Source organism: Eleutherodactylus coqui, chromosome 6 (assembly GCF_035609145.1).
Source record: "Eleutherodactylus coqui strain aEleCoq1 chromosome 6, aEleCoq1.hap1, whole genome shotgun sequence".
Taxonomy (NCBI): domain Eukaryota; kingdom Metazoa; phylum Chordata; class Amphibia; order Anura; family Eleutherodactylidae; genus Eleutherodactylus; species Eleutherodactylus coqui.
In genome coordinates, this window is record NC_089842.1 from 203,924,009 (window position 1) to 203,938,650 (window position 14,642).

Consider the following 14,642-nt stretch of genomic DNA (forward strand, 5'->3'; position numbering starts at 1 on the left):
AAAACGCCCGTGTGACTAAGGCCTCAGAATGAAGAAACCAAGCAAATTTGTCCTTTTTAATATACTATTAAAGAAGTTGTTTTTTTTATTTATTTATTTTTTTTACTTCTAAGATATTGACAATGTTTTATTTGTGTTGATTTGTCACTTCCAGAAAAGGTCCTTTGATGAAGATGCCAGAGAAAGCAGATTGGCTGCATCACGGGTGGCCAACAAATCTGAAACTTGCTTTGGAGAAAGTTACAGCCTGGCTAATCCCTCAATAAGAGCAGGAGAAAATATTCCACAGCCCACCATATTCAGCGGAAAACTCAAAGGTTACCAGCTGAAGGGCATGAATTGGTTGGCCAACCTTTATGAGCAGGTAAAACTGCGAATGTTCTAAAATAGTTGAACACATTAAATTTGTTGACTACATATCTAATTTGATTGTACTTAATTATTTAAGTGGTCTATGTACGATCAACAAGATTTGCAATGAAAAATATAAGGAACTTATGATATAATGCAAGCAGAGAAAAATGCTTTTATCTCTACTTAGCAGGCTCCTTTCCTCCTATGCCCCTCACTACTAAACTGTTCATTCACTCTGAAAAATCTTGGTAGACAAGTCGATTATATACGGCTCCATAGAATCTGTGCAGGAGCCAAGTGACTAGTTAAAGTCTATGGTTCTGTACATGGTTGCAACTAAGCACCGTTTTCGGCAATTGAACCGGAACCCTGAGACAGAAAGCCAGTGTCAACGAAAATGCTGTGTAAAAGAAACCTTACACTACAGAGCATTGGTGTAAGTTAAAGGAGATGTCCCGCGCCGAAACGGGTTTTTTTTTTTTTTAAACCCCCCCCCCGTTCGGCGCGAGACAACCCCGATGCAGGGGTTAAAAAAACCACCCGCACAGTGCTTACCTGAATCCCGGCGGTCCGGCGTCTTCATACTCACCTGCTGAAGATGGCCGCCGGGATCCTCTGTCTTCGTGGACCGCAGCTCTTCTGTGCGGTCCACTGCCGATTCCAGCCTCCTGATTGGCTGGAATCGGCACGTGACGGGGCGGAGCTACACGGAGCCGCTCTCTGGCACGAGCGGCTCCATAGAAGACTGCTGAAGACCCGGACTGCGCAAGCGCGGCTAATTTGGCCATCGGAGGCCAAAAATTAGTCGGCACCATGGAGACGAGGACGCTAGCAACGGAGCAGGTAAGTAAAAAACTTTTTATAACTTCTGTATGGCTCATAATTAATGCACAATGTATATTACAAAGTGCATTATTATGGCCATACAGAAGTGTATAGACCCACTTGCTGCCTCGGGACAACCCCTTTAAGGCTAATTGTAAAAATGTAACAAGATGTATTGGGCTTCGTCCAGGGGTTCTGTCCCAGGGCTTCCTCTGCAAGGCCAAAAACTGCATCCAGCTGCAGCCCTGGGTAACTCCATAGTCTACTCAGTCTCTGTTTTAGCAGATTTTCATTTGATTCTGGGATTTTGGTTGGACAGAATAACATAGAGGACTACTCTATTCTGCCTGGCCAAAATGCTGAACTGGAACAGAAACCTGCTAAAACTGAGCTGTGGTCTCTGTTCTGTTAATAACAGGCTATGGAGGTTCCATAGTTTTAGCCATCCAGAGGAAGCCCTGGGACAGAATCCAAAACAGGACTTTAAAGACCATTTGAATGTATGTTGAAGAAATATCACAAATGAATTTTGGTGGTCCCAAACTGTTGGCAGCAGAGGACATGTGTAGCTTTGCTCCATTTATTTCATTTGGACCAGCAAAGATACTACAGTTCAAGCACTCGGCTATCTCTGGCGGTCCCTTTGAGTCGAAAGGAGGGAACATGTAGATTAACATCCTCCACATTCCAGAATGAGCTGGGACTGCAGTTTTGACATTCGCTTTGGTGAGCCAACACTCTTAAAAGAGAATCTGTCACCATGGAAACCCCCCCTGAGATGCAGTTATTGCTTTATTGCTGTATAGCTCAAAATAAACAGACTAATTTTTAAAAAAATTCAGAATTTCAGATATTTTTTTTTTATTCACTTACATTCCCCACAGTAGTCTCACCCACAATCAGTGAGTGGACCCTTTATTGGCTAACTATGGGGGAATGCAAGAGAGTAGAAAGATTTAAAAAAAAATGGAATATTCTGTGTCATTTTAGCTATCCCGTCATTATAGTAGTAGTAGTTTTAGAGGGAGATTTCTGTGGTGATGGATTCACTTTGTAGTTTAATTATTTATTTTTGCATTTTAGGGTATTAATGGCATCTTGGCTGATGAAATGGGCTTGGGAAAAACTGTTCAGAGTATAGCTCTACTAGCACATCTTGCAGAGGTACGTTTCATCTGTTTCTGGAATGAGCTTTAGGGGGCGTCAATATCTACATATTATAACATAATCATAGAATCAACTTTGAAACTTGCTTTCTTTTTCACATTTAGAAGTTTAAAGGGGATTTCCACTTTTATATAGTTAGGGTATGTTAAGATGGCAGAGTTTACCGCAGAATTTTCAGAGAATTCCGCCTCTAAAAACTGCATCACAATCCGTGGCATTCTATTCCAGTTTTTGGCGCAGATATGCACATGGATTTAGCCCTGCCAATGGGCAAAATCCACCTGTGGAATTCTAACATGAAAAATCGTGTTTCAGCATTAATAAGTGAAATGCAGAAACGCAATTTTTTACATCGGATTTCCACACACAGATTTTGCCCATTGAAAAAGGCTAAATCTCAAAAAATCCTCACCCCCCCCCCCCCCCAAAAAAACCCGGAATTTACACTGAAAATTCTGCTTTCTGAACATACCCTCAAAAGGGTGTTCCAGGTTAATGAAAAAGTATTGAAGGCACGAAATGCTAGCAAAAAAAAAATGTTATACTGTATTTCATTCACCTCAGGTCTAGTGCCACCCATTCTGTCCTCACTGATAGTTTTTGTTTACAAACTGCAGCAGTGACATCTCAGTCATATGTCACTGCTGTAACCAGTCACTGACGGAAGGCAGTGATCAGCTGCAGTGGTCATGTAAACGGGGAGGATAGGCGCGGCGGCACTGGACTGCAGAGGGATTCGAATGGTGAGTATAACTTTAGGTTTTTTTTTAGTTATCATTTCCTGCCCTCCAGTTTATAAAGAAATTATAAAACGCATTTAATGTTTAAACACCGTATAATGACTGTTTCCTGCACTTTTCTGATACTTTACTTTTCTGTTCATTACTATTTTCATGATTTTTGCTGTGTGCACGAAAACAATCTGTAAAAACCTATGCACAAAACAAAGATAATATCTGCACCAGATAGTGTAGTAGGCCAACAAAAAGTAGAGTACTGAATTGGCAAACAAGTTATTGCACTCACCAAGTCCTCCGGAATAATTGGCACATCGTGCATGGAAATGACCTTAGATTGCAGAGTAGAACCCAAGTAGTTCCAATTGCCGTCTACAGTGTTTGATAAAAGTTTCATTCTGAAGTCCAGACTATTTGTCTCTCAAATGATTGCATACAAGGTAATAGCAAGAATAAAATGTTTAGCGTTTTGGGTAGATCACGTTTATAAAATGGTGAAATGGTCACATAACGGCTTTTGGATTGAGCCCATACTCAAAATCTACATTTACGATGATTAAATCCAACCATGTGTTACTCTGTCAGTATTTGATTCTTTGATAAAAACATTAGTAGGGATCTATTGTTATGGAATGGCATAGTAGTGTTGTTAAATGAGCGAGTAATCTTCTAAAAAGTATAAATCGTCTTTTCTTACATTCTGACATGATTCTGTTTTTGTCCAGCGGGAGAATATCTGGGGTCCTTTTCTCATTATTTCACCTGCATCAACATTGAATAATTGGCATCAAGAGTTTTCAAGATTTGTGCCAAGGTTTAAGGTAATGAAATATCTATAATCTTTCACATGAACTTATAGGATTGTTTTAATAAACTTCCCATAATTAATTTAAATACAGGATTATTACAGATGATCTTTCTCATTTAAAACCCTCATAACTCCCGTTTAATGACACTCTGATACATAAATTTGATATAAGTGGAAACAAACTCAAAAAGGTGTTGTTGCACAACATTAAACATGTTTTCCACATCAAAGGTGATCAATATGAACCGCGTTTGTCATTCAACATGCATAGAGCCTGTAGTCAAGTTCCTGTCATACATGTTGTAGCGTATCACGATTGACTGATGCAATGGTGCGTACTTGCAGATCATGTATGGTGGGTCGCAATGTAGACTGTTTCTTTAACACTTCCCCAGAGAAACAAAATCACAAGGTTTAACATACCGGTAGTAACATAGTATGTTAGGCTGAAAGAAGACAATGTCCATCTAGTTCAGCCTGTTTCCATTCCCCATTGTTGATCCAGAGGAAGGCAAAAAAAACAAAACCCCTCAATGAGGCAGAAGCCAATTCAGCCCATTTGGCAAGGTCCAGAGAACATGGAGGCCAAGGAAGTTGTTCACTATCTTCACCACCTGCACGGCCAATCCATCTGTTCAGTAGTCACTTATTGAGCTCACTTCTGACTTCCTTGCGAAAATGGAAGGGTTCTCCATCCTGTTAAAAGGGGAAACCTGGAATTTACTGTTCAAGCTGCGGCAGAAGTGTGTAATGCTGCTTAATAGTAACATTTCTGGTGACGGGTTCCTTAAACTGCCTAGTGTCCATGCTGCAGTGTGCTTGTATAATGATCAGCTATATTCTGCGGGCTCCTGGTTTCACTAGCTCACTTCCCTTTTCCCCTTTAAAGGAGATGTCCCGCGCCGAAACGGTTTTTTTTTTTTTTAAACCCCCCCCCCCGTTCGGCGCGAGACAACCCCGATGCAGGGGTTAAAAAAACCACCCGCACAGCGCTTACCTGAATCCCGGCGGTCCGGTGACTTCAATACTTACCGCTGAAGATGGCCGCCGGGATCTTCTACCTTCGTGGACCGCAGCTCTTCTGTGCGGTCCACTGCCGATTCCAGCCTCCTGATTGGCTGGAATCGGCACGTGACGGGGCGGAGCTACACGGAGCCGCTCTCTGGCACGAGCGGCTCCATAGAAGACTGCTGAAGACCCGGACTGCGCAAGCGCGGCTAATTTGGCCATCGGAGGCCAAAAATTAGTCGGCTCCATGGGAACGAGGACGCCAGCAACGGAGCAGGTAAGTATAAAACTTTTTATAACTTCTGTATGGCTCATAATTAATGCACAATGTACATTACAAAGTGCATTATTATGGCCATACAGAAGTGTATAGACCCACTTGCTGCCTCGGGACATCTCCTTTAAGTACACTTCTTGCATGCAATATTTCTATGTCAGGTACAAAAACAGTCCTTTATTAATGATGGTCACAAACTGATAGTTTTGTTCATGTTGGATGGAAAAAGGGATTCCCATTGATAACAATTGGATCTGTTTAGATACCCGTTGCCCACCAACTTTTTTCATTAAAGGGGTTTTCCATTTATAAATGTACTGGTGGTAATGAGTGGGGGTAGAGCTAAATAAATACTCGCCTACCTCCTGACGTACTGCTCCCCACTGCCACTCCAATCCTCCAGTTTTCTCTTTGCTTTCATTGCAGCAGCCATGTGGTTGTTTACACACATGAGCACTGCAGCCAATAGGAGGCCATGAGACCAGATGTCATCAGTGATGTAAACATGCCGGGGTGCTGAAACAATGCTATGACACCATAGTAAACATATTGCTGTAATACAGTTTTGAGCAAAACTGGAAAAAAAAAAGCCGGACCCTTCTTTTTAAGTGACTAAAAAATATAAACAGATCCTTTAAAAGGAAGCTGTCCCATTGAAAACACAGTGCAATCCACAGGCAGCATGTTATGAAGCGGGGGAGCCAAGCAGACTGATATATAGTATAGTTTTGTGGGAAAAGATTGAGTATAACTTCAATTTTATATCATTTTAAATCTCTGCTCATTCTGAGTTTAGGACCAACTTTATCTCTATCAGTGATTGGCAGCTGTCTGTATATGACTGCACATGCAGGATCAATCACTGATGGCTCCGCCCCTTGGACTGCTCAGCTCAGCTCCTCCTGCTCTGTAACGTGATTCCTGCAGTTTGGATAGTATGTTCCAGCTGACAGATTCCTTTTAAAATGCTGTATGATTTTGATTTTGTTGAGCAAGGTTAATATTTGACAGTCACTAGACATGATATCACATTAACCCCACTATGACTAGCTCCTGGTGACTAATAATATTGGTTTATTTTCTAGGTACTGCCTTACTGGGGCAATCCTCACGAAAGGAAAGTAATAAGGAAATTTTGGGGTCAGGTGAGGATTAATGAGACGTATACATGTTATGTATAAAGTAAGGTAAATTCGAAAGTGAATGTTATATATTTTTAGAATGTCTGTTTCTTGTCTGCCTAATATATTACTAGAATTAATATTGGTTCCTGCTTGCTTTATTGTATCTGTCCTCCTGCTAAAGAAAGCAATTTGGGTAATAGATACATTAGGTAATTGTATGTACAGCCTACAATATACAACAATTAGCTGTAACATTCAAACCATTGCAATGGGTTTCCGCATGGCTTTAGCATCACCGTTTTATTAAGTTTCTTCTATGTTGTGCATGTTGTTCACTATCTCAAAACCGCATGCATTTTACTGTGAGATACTGCAGTTTTGCACTGCGGTTATCAGGCGATCGGCTGTTACAAGTGAAGCACATTGAAACCAGGTGTTTCACCTCTAGCAGCCAGTCAGCTGAAAACTACATCATAAAGCCGTGGCATTTTGCAGTAAATTGCACATGGTTTTCAGACAGCTTTTTGATGGATGCGGCCAGTTAACATGCATACCAAACAAGCAGTAGAAATATCGCGATTAAACAGCCATTTGGAAAACCTAGCCTTACCAGCTGAAGTGAATAACTTTAGATGAGATATATTAGGCAGCAAGTGATAAGTCATTTCAAGTAAACTTGTTGGAAACATTAGCCACGGTGATCAAAGCACTCTCGACAAGGGTCAAATTGTAATGCGAACATCTTCAAAATGCATTATTTATGGTGTAATGAAATTAAGCTGCTTTCACCCCTAGGCGGGGTGTTTTCGGGACAATTCTGTCTGTTCCATTTTTGGAAAAGGAAAATGGAATTCAACTATTCCCATTTTTCCCCATTTACTTTAAGTGGATTTATAAAAAAAATGAAGCTGATCGCTTTGTTTTTGTTTTTTTTTTAGTTCCGTTATGTTTCCTTTATTTTTATCTGGGACAAATGGCACTGCAGACTTCAGGGAAACCTAATGCAATAGAAACAAACTGAAAGCAACCAGTTTTTGGGAAAACCCATTGAAAGTAAATGAGAAACAATGGAAATGTTTGTTACATTTTTAAATAAAATTGGAGATTCTGAATTCTGCTTACAAACTCTTATGCAATTGTAAATGGGCCCTAAATGAGTGACACTGCCACTAGGAAGCAGACACTAAGCGCAAAAAAAAAAAAGTTGACTCCTCCTACCAGCTATAACCTTCCTGCATACACTGAGCCAAATCGGTTTTAGCTTAGTGTCTGTAGGAGACAAATCTTTTTGTTGCCGATCTTCAAGTTGGGTTCAGGGAGGCAGGACTCTCCGTGTTACCCCATTAAGGAGAGGGTGAACAGAACGGCGCTAACCATTCTGTTGCCAGCTCTGACCTCAGAAGAAAAAGCGGCATGTCTGAGCATTAGCTTGAACGTGGTCCTCCAGCCATAGTTGCTCGCTAAAGGCAGGTGAGCGCCATGGGGAACACTGCTGAAATCCTAGAGCATGCCACTGGTGGACGCTTGGGTTGATCTCAATAGGTGAGTATTTTCACCAACGGATCACTAGAGTAAGTATCCCGAGTGAGTTGCGAGTATGTCTCCCTGTTTCTTCTCCTTTTATCCACATTAGCAGGCGGAGGCAGACTGAATGTGGAGTTGAGACCAAAAAATTTCCAAGGCATTGCAAAGACCATGGAACACTGTGTACTGGACATCCCTTAAAGATTGATGAAAAAAGCAGAAGAAACTTGGTCCGGGAGGTGGCCAAGAGGCCTGCAGCACCAGTAAAGGAGATGCAGGAGTTTCTGACAAGTGCTGGTTGTGTAGTGTGTGACAACCATCTCCTGTATTATTCACATGTCTGGGCTGGGTGGTAGAGGGGCAAGACGGAAGCCTTTTCTAACAGAAAAAAACATCCAAGCCCGGCTGTGTTTTGACAAAAAGTTACATCAAGTTCTGCCAAAAGTATGTGGCAGAACGTGTTATGGACTGATTAGACCAAGCTCGGACTTTTTCGACATAATTCCAAATGGTATGTTTGGCACAAAGCCAACATTGCGCATTGCCAGAAGACCCCCATACCCACAGTGAAGATGGTGGGGTCAGCACTATGCTTTGGGGCTGTTTTTCTGCTTCTGAAACTTTAGTCACAGTGGAGGGAATTACGAACCGTTCCAAATATCAGCCCATTTAGGCACAAAACCTTCAGGCCTCTGATTAAAAGGAATTTCAACTTTCAGCATAACCATTACCCATAGTATACCACAAAATCACCAAAAGAATGGCTTCTCTAGAAAAAACATCTGAGTTTTGCAATGGCCCAGCCAGAGCCCAGACTTTGAATCCCTTTGTCATCTGACAGAATTGGAGTGCTTTTGCAAGGAAGAGTGGGCAAAGATTACCAAATCGGGATGTGCCATGCTGATGGACACTGACCCAAAAGACTGAATACCGACAAAGTCAAAGGCTGAAACAAGGGTGAAACTACATTATTTTATTTCTCGTCCGTATCATTGGGGGCCACAGCCTAGACCATGGGATATAGCCACTGCCCTAGGAGGCGACACTAAGCAAAAAAGTGTTAGCTCCTCCCCCCTGGCTATATCCCCCCTGCAGGCACTCAGCTAATCAGTCTTTAGCTTAGTGTCTGCTAGGAGGCAGACGTGGCTATACACAGGAATCCAGGGAGTCGGGGCCTTTCCCTGGCTCTACCGGCCTCCCGGGGGAGACGCAGGCAGGGGGTGTCTTCACCACTTCTGTGGCGTCTCACCCAGAGAAGAAAAAGGAGCCCGGCGTTGGTTACCCGCCAGCCATAGGGCTCCCCCTCCCTGGAGTGGCGCACTTTCTGACCAGTGACGCATAGGGGGAAGCACTGCTGGAGACAGGTCGACGTGTGGCCAGGCTGTGGCTCCCCTGACAGGACGCAAGGTACCTTAGGAGCGGACGTCCTTAATGAAGCAGAACGGGCAGCATCACGATGGCAGCAGCAGCTCTCCCAGCAACAGGTGTAGGGGCACGGCATACTAGCAGGATGCCGGGGCGCTGGCTGGGCAGGTCACTTCCGGGCGCGGCGCTCTGGGGGGCGGGGCGCCGACGCTAGGCCAGAAAACATCACTTCCGGGTCGCGGGCGGACTTCTGGGGCTAGCCACTCCCCCCTCCGGCCACGGAAAAAGACTTAAAAGAAGCAGCCAGGCAGAGGAATGGCCACTCCCAGCAGCAAGACAGTCCCTTTGTCTAGCGCTACACTGTGCGCAGCTCTCAGCACACAGCATCCAGCGCTTACATGGCCCTGCAGACTTATTACCAAAGAGTGAGCACCCGGACAGCAGCAGCACCTTCTGTAACGGGCACCAGCACCTGTAGCAGCACCCGCAGCAGTTCCTGCCACACACCTGCCAGGTCACCAGCGCTACTATTTCCATGTGGTGGACCCACGCCGACAGCTGACGGCCTTCAAGCTTCAGGACCAGAGGCTCCAGCTGGATCAGGGGAACCGCTTAAACAGCTGCCTGACCGGGTAAGCCCTGCCAAGGCAGCACTTCGTGGTGTCTCCCCTCCCCCTCCCCTGTCCCCCCTGCAGGTACTCCTGTGGCAGTACGTAGCATTCCCTTTGTGCCATGTCTGACCCTAAATCAGAGGGTTACAGCCCTGCCAAGAGGAGGGTGAAGAATTACATTTGCACATCTTGCAGCGTTAAGTTTGCCTGTGGTCAAACCGACCCCCGCTGCGCTAAGTGTACCACGGCACGCGCAGTTCCAGGGACCCCGGTGCCCCTCGCCGCCCCTGTGGAGCCAGGGGCCGAACCCCAATGGGCTAGGTCCTTGGCCGCGGCCGTTTCCGGCCTGGCCACATCTTCTGCGGCAATTTTACGCCGGTTAGAATCCAGCTCTGAAGCTTCCTCTTCGGAATATGCGCACGGGAGGGCACGCAAAAGAAGGAGGTCTCGCAGTAGCGAAGACGCCTCCCGTAAGTCTCGCCATACCAGGAGGTCGTCTAGACCCTCCAAGTCCAGGCGGTCCAGGGACTCTCATGGCTCCCAGGGGTACAGGGAGTCCGTCCGTACTTATCACAGATCGAGGCATTCTTCACGGTCCCGGTACTCTGCAAGACCGGGCCGAGCCCGCCATGACTTCCCCCAGGCATCATGCTCCCGGGCTTCGCAGGATACAGCCCGAACAGCGGGCGAGAGTAGTGGATCAGAAGACGACGAACGCTCTGCAGTCTCGTCTGCTTCTGATCTGGACGACGAACAGGTTTCACGATTGACAAACCTAATGGACAGTCTAGTAATAGCTGTAAGAGAAACCCTCCAAGTGACGGAGGAGCCAGCAGAGACAATTCCATCCACGGTGTCGTTCAGACATCAGAAGAGACCGCGACAGGCGTTTCCAGACCATCAGGACTTCGCGGACGTCATTAATAAAGAATGGCAGAATCCTGACAAAAAATTTAGGCAACCCGGAAAAACTTGGGAAGTCACATACCCCTTCCCAGGTAATCTGAAAAAGGGTTGGGCAGTACCCCCGGTAGTCGATCCACCGGTGTCACGGCTATCCAGAGGCACGGCGTTACCAACAGCCGAGTTGGCAACTCTGACTAATCCTCAGGATAGAAAACTGGATACATTGACGAAATCAGTTTTTCAGTCCGCAGGCACCGCCCTGCAGCTGATCTTTGCGGCCGCATGGGTGAGTAAAGCCTCGGTAGCCTGGGCCAAACAGCTGCGGAAAGACATTTTGGCAGGCGCTCCACCTAGTGAACTACTTGAAACAACAGACAATATCATACAAGCAAACAAGTTCGTATGCACAGCAGAGCTAGACGCAGCTAAGTTCGTGGCTAGAGCATCCGCCGCATCTGTCGCAGCAAGGCGAACTCTTTGGCTGAAAATCTGGTCGGCCGATTCAGCGTCCAAAATGGTCCTAACAAAATTACCCTTCGAGGGTAATAGGCTCTTTGGGTCCAAGTTAGATGACTTGATAAAGGACGCCACAGGCGGCAAAAGCACGTCATTACCACAAATACCAATGAGAAAGGAAAAGGTCCCATTGAAGAGAGAACCGGTTTTTCGGTCCTTTCGGCGTTTCTCATCCCGCTCTGGTACAGGGCAGTGGTCCCAATCTAGGAGGGTCCCGACAGACACAGGGAAAGGTCCAACCTTCAAGACGAGACAGGCATGGCGGTCCCGACCGGGAACATCTAAGGCGTCGGGATCAAAGAATGCAGCATGAGTCTCCGCCCCCACCCGGGTGGGGGGCAGACTCTCCCAATTTCGGGAGACATAGTAGAGTCGCGTGGGTGCGGGAGATCGTGGCCTCCGGGTACGCGTTCGAGTTCGCGACTCTACCGCAGGATTCGTTTTGCAAGTCCAGAGTACCTGCCGCTCCGGAAGGAGTAACCAATTTACATTTAGTGTTGGAAAACCTTCTGGCACGGGGTAGTGAAACCGGTGCCAGGGGCGCAAGAGAAGCAAGGTTTCTATTCAAATCTCTTTCTTGCGCCCAAAAAGGACGGCAGAGTCAGACCGGTACTGGATCTGAGGAGACTAAATCAGTTCGTCAAAACAAGGCATTTCCGGATGGAGTAGATCAAATCCGTGATGGCCTCCATGCAGCCGGGGGAATTTTTGTCCTCAATAGACATCAAGGACGCATACCTCCATATTCCGATTCGGGAAGCACACCAGAAATTCCTTCGTTTCAAGACGCAGGGAAGACATTTTCAGTTCACGGCTCTGCCATTCGGCCTTTCAAATTCCCCAAGGGTATTTACGAAAGTGCTAGCAGCAGTGATGGCACTACTCCATGTGAAGGGTATAGCGGCCATACCATACCTGGACGATGTTCTAGTAAAAGCACCATCGCGGGACAGAAACATCAGGAGTTTATGCGTCGCGATGGAAACCTTAGAAGAATTTGGCTGGATAATAAACCGCGACAAAGCGTGCTTAATACCAGCACAACACCTGGAGTTCTTAGGCATGACATTTGACACCAGCCAAATGCAAGCTCCTGTACGTGTTTCCTCCAATCCCTCTCATACCAAGAATATTAGGGGAAATCAAACGGGTAGGACGACCAGCGATATTAATAGCGCCAGATTGGCCAAGAAGAAGCTGGTACACGAGCATCAGAGAAATGTTGAACGACGCACCATGTCACCTACCGGATCTAAGAGACCTGCTATCCCAAGGGCCTTTACTACATCCAGATTCCAGGTCTCTACATTTGACGGCCTGGCTGTTGAGACCGAGGTGTTAAGAAGAAAAGGTTTTTCTGAGAAAGTGATTCAAACAATGATATGGGCCAGGAAACCGGCCTCGTCGGCTATTTATTAGAGTCTGGAAAAGTTTTTTTACCTGGTGTGGAGGGAGACACGTCCAGCTGATGCAATTTTCGGTGGCCAGAATACTGGCATTCCTACAATCGGGTCTCGAAATAGGATTAAGGGTAGGCTCGCTAAGGGGGCAGGTATCAGCACTGACGGTGCTGTTCCAGAGACCAGTCGCAAACAGAATGGCTGTGCGAACATTCCTGCAAGGAGTCGCCCATACTACACCACCGTTGAAACCACCGGTCCAAGCGTGGGATCTTAATCTCGTATTGGAGGCTATGACAGACCAACCGTTTGAGCCGCTGAGAGAGATTCCTATGCGGCTACTGACCTGGAAGGTAATATTCCTGGTCGCGATTACCTCCATTCGTAGGGTCTCGGAGCTGGCGACCTTGTCTATACAGACCCCCTATATGACTTTCCATCAAGATAAAGTGGTACTGAGGCCATCACCGGAATTTCTACCGAAAGTAGTCTCTGATTTCCATATCAACGAAGATATTGTCTTGCCTTCCTTCTGCCCAACACCAGTACACACGAAGGAAAAAACACTGCACCGCCTGGACTTGGTGAGGGTGCTGAAAATTTATGTAAAAAGAACCAAAGAATTCCGTAAAACTGACACCCTCTTTGTGATTCCGGAGGGGGCCCGGAGGTGCTCGGCAGCCTCAAAAGTCACCATATCTAAGTGGATAAGGTCCTTGATAACAGAGGCGTATCGCACCTCAGGACACGCGCCACCATTTTGGGTTACGGCCCACTCCACACGGGCGGTAGGGGCCTCCTGGGCGGTCCGTCACGGAGCTTCGGCGCTTCAGGTATGTAAGGCACCCACCTGGACCTGCTTACACACGTTTTCAAAATTTTATAAGGTCCACATATCTGCATCATCGGATGCCGCTCTCGTCCGGATGATTTTGCAGGCGGCGGTCCATTGACCACACGGTCAAACTTGTAAATAGCCCACCCAATGTATATTTTGTTCGGGACTGCTTGTGGACGTCCCATGGTCTAGGCTGTGGCCCCCAATGATACGGACGAGAAACAGATATTTTTGGTATAACTTACCGTAAAATCTTTCTCGTCACGTTCATTGGGGGACACAGCACCCACCCCTTGTTTATTAAAGCGGTTGCTGGAACTTTCTGTTCTTCGGTCATTGTTCGGCAGAAAATTATGCCAAAACATTGTATTTTGGTATGTATAAGATATAGTATGCATAATCGTACTCCCACTGGCTTTCCTACTGCTTGCAGACAGACTGATTAGCTGAGTGCCTGCAGGGGGAATATAGCCAGGGGGGAGGAGCTAACACTTTTTTGCTTAGTGTCGCCTCCTAGGGCAGTGGCTATATCCCATGGTCTGGCTGTGTCCCCCAATGAACATGACGAGAAAGAGATTTTACGGTAAGTTATACCAAAAATATCAGTTTTTCCACCCTAAAAGATTTCAGTTTGTTTTCCAATGGAATTGTACAGATAATAACGGGTCACATTGAAGGTGGAAAGAGATGTGAAATTATTTTTTTAACATGACAAAAAAAAAATGACATTTTCACAGGGGTGTGTAGACTTTTTATATTCCTTTCCGGGATATTTATCTATGACTACTTATATGTATGAGAAAAACAATTAACGCTTTCCTATGGTAGTGCATTAGGTTGTATTCTCACATTATCAGCTCTTGGCTTTCTTTTTAATATCCACAATAAAGGTTATGATGATTTTTTACCGTGACAGGATTTGGGGGGAAAAAAAGGGGTTCTACTATTTCAGTAAAAATGTAATTTGCAATGGGGATGGAAAACCTTTAATTGTAACTGCTAAATTTCTACTTAAAGGAGATGTCCCGCGCCGAAACGGGGTTTTTTTTTTTTTAAACCCCCCCCCCCCCCGTTCGGCGCGAGACAACCCCGATGCAGGGGTTAAAAAATCCACCCGCACAGCGCTTACCTGAATCCCGGCGGTCCGGCGTCTTCATACTCACCTGCTGAAGATGGCCGCCG

At 45.7% G+C, this 14,642-nt stretch overlaps 1 protein-coding gene across 2 annotated transcripts in view; it reads left to right on the forward strand.

The window, feature by feature from the left end:
- Positions 1-14,642, forward strand: part of INO80 (INO80 complex ATPase subunit) — a 158,150-nt gene that overhangs the window by 64,266 nt on the left and 79,242 nt on the right. For both annotated transcript variants that reach the window (XM_066608638.1, XM_066608639.1), the window contains exons 12-15: positions 155-364; positions 2,263-2,343; positions 3,809-3,904; positions 6,262-6,321. In XM_066608638.1, the coding sequence (XP_066464735.1) occupies positions 155-364; positions 2,263-2,343; positions 3,809-3,904; positions 6,262-6,321 (447 nt within the window). The remainder of the gene's footprint in view (positions 1-154; positions 365-2,262; positions 2,344-3,808; positions 3,905-6,261; positions 6,322-14,642) is intronic.